Below are 4,568 nucleotides of genomic sequence, written 5' to 3'. Positions count from 1 at the left end.
AGATCATCGAAGCCTACCGGGAGCACGTCAAGGGCGAGAGCATCTCCCGCGTGCTCAGCCAGGCCATCACCGCCACCCACACCGTGCACGCCGTGCTGGGGACGGCTGAGTTCTTTGAGTTTGCCTTGAAGAACCCCTACGGCGTCCAGCACACTGTGACCATCGAGGTCGACCACCCCGAGCTCAGGTGGGGGCTGAAGTGGGGGTCTCCCTTATGTGTGTAGGGCGGTGGTGGGGTGGCACCAGCTCCCGACCAGTGCTCACCAGCATCTCTGCCGCTCGCTCCCTCAGCGTCATACTGGACCCGAGAGAGTGGCGCCACTTCAAGGAACTGACCAAGAGCGTTACACCAGTGGAGGAGGAGATGTTCCACCTCCGCGATGACCTCAGGCCTCAGGTCTACCTGCGCCCCAACGAGACTGTCCGCATCCCCTTCAAGTACCAGACCTTCTCTGCAGACCCCGCTGTTGTCGCGGCGCAGGTATGTGCAGACTCCCATTTTGAGCAGTTCCCAGTATGAAGCGTTTCCCTCAGCTCCGTGTGCCTACGTAGGGCAGGATGGTATGGCCATGGGGAGCGCTGTGCAGCCGTAGCCGTCCTGCATCCTCAGGCAACCTGCTCTCACACCCCGCAGGGGCCGGCTGGGCTGGGCACCGGTGCCGACAGGGTTCTTTAGGGGGGCCGAGCTGACAAAGCACATCCAGGTGAGGGAGCCGGGTGAAAACGCTGCTCGAGGGGCTGGGTGGGAGGAGAAGCATCGCTCTTGTAAAACTCCATCATCCCTCTCCCGCTGCGCCCCCCTCCCCGCGGGACAGGTCTCCTTCCAGGTGAGCGGGGGGAAGCCCATCGCGCTCCTGCGGGTGAAGGTGGAGCCGCAGCCCCACGTGGTGGACCAGACGTTCCGCTTCTACCACCCGGAGCTCACCTTCCTGAAGAAGACCATTCGGCTGCCCCCCTGGCACACCCTCCCCGGTGAGCCCGCGGCGTGCCCCGTGGGGCTCGAGCTCTTCCTCCTTAGTTCTTAGGGACCTTCCTGGAGGTGCAGCAGCACCCAGACAGCACATTTCTGTTTCCTCACCCTTTCGCACCCTTGGGCTCCTCGCTCATCTGCCTGCCTGCGTTAATTTTGTACTTAATTCCCTGCACCGGTGCGCCTGTGCAGTTTGCTCGTAGCCCAGCGTAAGGGTCTGTGGCTGCATGGGGTGCAGCGTCGCGAACACAGAGAAAATGCTGAATATGGTTTCATCTTGGTTCTCTCTCCTCCGCAGGCGCGCCGGTGGGGATGCTGGGGGGGGAGCCCGAGATGTTTGTTCGCTGCAGTGACCCTGACATCATTTGCGAAACCAAAAATATGGTACGGGTTATGCTTTGGCATCGGTCTGTCCTTTGTGTCCTTCTGCTGTGGGTTGTTTTTGTCGGCAGACGAATGACTTGCACCCACGGAGCATCCCCATTTATCAGCCCGTGTAGTCAAACGCTGGCGGTGATGCAGCCGGAATTGCCCTTTATTCCCAATTAAAAGGAGCCGCATTGTTTTTGCGGTTGAAGCTGAATGTTGCACCTTATCGCATCGTGCAGCAGCCTGTACTCGCTTGTTCTTTTGAGCAAACACCAGATGATTAAGACGCTGGGGAAAAGCAGCCTTTTGTCGGGCGTGGGATAGACCTTCCCCGCTGCTCGCGGTGCCGGTGGCCGCGGGAGGCGTGCGGCGGGGGGACGGCGCGTCCTCTGAGCGCACGGCGGAGCATCTCTCTCCGCTGGGTGATGCTGGGGCGGCGCGGAGGGCCGTGCCGGGCTGCGGTGGTCTTTGGGCTGAGCGTGGCTGTCGCTCTGCCTCCCTCCCCGAGCGCAGCCCTCGCCGTGCGATGCCCAGCGCGAGTTTCCTGCACTTGCTTTGTGGCTGGGGGTGGTAGGAAGGAAAAATAAACTTGGGCACATACGTGCAGATGGTGACGAAGGATAGTTGCTAATTGCCATTGCAGGAACGTGTTAGTATGGTAATTGGATTAGAGCTTGTTAGAAAACTTGGGGAAAATTTGCCAAAATTTGATTACAGATGCAGACCTGGAATGCGATAGTCATTTGTATCCTCTTTTGTAATTAAAAATACTGGAAGAGCTCAGCCAAGCTGTATAATAACTTAATAACATAGTTTAACTAGATGCTGAAAGCATCTGCTTTTGTAAGTGGGTTGGTGGCGGGTTTTTCCGTTAATGGGAAGCAAACCCTGGAGTCCTCATTAGCTGGTTTGATCTCGAGGTTAACTGTTGGAACGATGCTCTGATTTCTGCACGCAGGGGCCCGGAGAGCCGCAGGACATCTTCTTAAAAGTAGCTGGAGGACCCAGCCCGCAGATCAAAAAGTTCTTTGTTGCTATTTATGTGTAAGTAGCGCGACCCCAAAAAAGCGAGAAACCCCCCGAGTGTGTGGCAGGGCAGGAGGGGAGCTTGTGCCGCCCTGTCCGCGCTTGCGGCTTCCCGAGCACGGCCGGCTTCGCCCAGCAGCGGAAAGCCGGGCAGGAGGCTTCCCAAAATGTGTGCAGCTCAGGGTTTCACATCATTCTCCTCTGAATAATCCCTGGCCAGAGCATCTCTGGTGTGCACGCTACTGCCTCCTGAGCCAGCCGGGCTGTCTCTGCGTCCGACGACGCTTTAGGAGCGGGTGGGACCGAAGTGGGTTCCTTAGAGGGGGCTGTCGGTGAGCCCCGTCCGTCTGTCTCTGCTGCAGGGACGCCTGGCTGGCGGCGCCCGTCCAGATCTGGCAGTTCTACCTGCACTCGCTGCCACCCGCGCCCCGCGCGGCCCGCCCCCCCGCCTCTCCCTGCTGCTGCGGGGCACCCCGGCCCCGCGGAGGGTGCGCGTCTTCACCTCCCACCCCCAGGAGCTGGAGGTAACCCCCCGCCGGTGGGCACGGGGCTGGCGAGGGCCGTCGTGGCGGCAACGGCGAGCAGGGGACTGGGCTGGACCAGCCCGGTGAAAGCCCCTCCAGAAAGGGAAAGTCAGCCCACTCGGAATTATGAACAATTTACCGCTGTAAAGTGTTTGCGATAATTATCTTTTGATTAGAGCTGTCATGTGTAGGATCATCGGCATGAAACCCCGGAGGGCAAATTATCTGCGTTAATGAGACCATCTGAAGACTAACAATTTCCTTAGGATTCGTTTGGCCGTAATTGCGAGTGTGAATAATAAAAGGCACAAAAACTCCATCACTGTCCCATAAACAAAAGCAGGAGCGTCCCCGGGTGAAGCCTGCGAGGGGAGGGAGTCCCCGGGCTGGGGAGGAGCTGGCGCTCCCTGAGCAGCTCTTGTCCTTCCCAACACGCCACCAGTCCCCATGGGTTCGTGTGGGTGGGATTCACTAGTGGTGGCAGAGGCGCGCAGGTTTTTAGGAGCAATCGGGTCTAGTTTATACTCCAAGCCGGACGTCGTGGAGGTGTGACAGCCACCGCAGGTGACTGCAGCTCCTGGTGTTGGTTTCCGCAGGTGGATCCGGACGGTGCCTTCCTTCTCCCCGCCAACGGCATCCAGGACCTGTACGTCGGCGTGCGGCCTCGGCGGGCTGGCAGCAGGTTCATCTACCTCAACCTGGTGGATGTGGAGTCCCACCAGCTGGTGTCCTCCTGGCTGCTCTGCCTGTCCTGCCGGCAGCCCCTCATCTCCAAGGTACGGTGGCTCTCGCGCCAGAAAATCACGGTGACGGTGCTGGACCGGTGGTCGTGCTCTGGCCAAGAACCCGGGGCTGTCTCCTGCTTCTTCCTTTCTTTACATCTGTGGGGGTTTTGACACTTGTCACCCTGAGCACACATTTGGCCCTCCGGTGCTCGAATAATCTCACTGAAGACCGTGGTAAAATGTCTTTCAGGCTGTTTTGAAGGCAGTCCCATGCTGAGGACTGTCAACGCTGAAGTATTCTGGGTTGTGAAATTAAAGCTACAGCATGCTGCTTTCTATTAGCACTGTGCTGGCGGAGGGCTTGCCTCAGAGATAGAAAATTAGATTTCCCGGCTAATGTGTTCCTTTTAAAAATGTTTTCCCGAAACCCTCGGTACCAAGGGAAGTTCAGATCGGCATTTAAACCGATACCCCAGTGTCCTGCCAAGTGCCAGCCCACCTCCCAGCGCCACAGGGCGTTATCTGAGCGAGCGCTGCGGCTCTCCCCGTGGACATCCGTTAATTAGCTGGAGAATGAGCTGGCCGGTCCCAGCTGCTCCCCTGGCCCTCGGTCGTTTGGGCTCGTAATTACTTCTGTGAACATGCCGGTGCCAGCAGCAGCGCCAGGAGAACGCTTTCACTCGAAGGTGGTTTCTGTGTACCTGCTGGCAGAGATCAATCAAATGTAGGGTGGAGGAGGAGGGGACGTGAGGCAGTGTGTCCCCCGCAGCGTCCCCTGTGCCGCATCCGTGCAGGAGGTGATTCTCTGTAGTACGTTTCGGGGAGAGCCCGTGGTTCCCTCTGACCCCCGACCCCCACGGTCTGTGCCACCTCTGCCACGGCTTGTTCTCGACCCGCAGGCGTTCGAGATCTCGCTCCCGGCGGGGGGCGGGAGAGACCGCAACCAACACATTC

The 4,568-nt window shown here is 58.9% G+C and overlaps 1 protein-coding gene across 1 annotated transcript in view; it reads left to right on the top strand.

Moving 5' to 3' along the window:
• The window catches only part of NPHP4 (nephronophthisis 4), a 141,484-nt gene that overhangs the window by 33,813 nt on the left and 103,103 nt on the right, over nucleotides 1–4,568 (top strand). Inside the window, 10 exon segments of the mRNA XM_009889689.1 lie at nucleotides 3–187; nucleotides 292–481; nucleotides 635–667; nucleotides 750–972; nucleotides 1,269–1,354; nucleotides 2,298–2,383; nucleotides 2,728–2,780; nucleotides 2,783–2,889; nucleotides 3,486–3,665; nucleotides 4,514–4,553. Coding sequence (XP_009887991.1) covers nucleotides 3–187; nucleotides 292–481; nucleotides 635–667; nucleotides 750–972; nucleotides 1,269–1,354; nucleotides 2,298–2,383; nucleotides 2,728–2,780; nucleotides 2,783–2,889; nucleotides 3,486–3,665; nucleotides 4,514–4,553 — 1,183 coding nt within the window.

The sequence above is a fragment of the Charadrius vociferus genome, unplaced genomic scaffold, assembly GCF_000708025.1.
Source record: "Charadrius vociferus isolate BGI_N301 unplaced genomic scaffold, ASM70802v2 scaffold477, whole genome shotgun sequence".
Taxonomy (NCBI): Eukaryota; Metazoa; Chordata; class Aves; order Charadriiformes; family Charadriidae; genus Charadrius; species Charadrius vociferus.
This window is presented reverse-complemented; position numbering and strand designations above follow the sequence as displayed.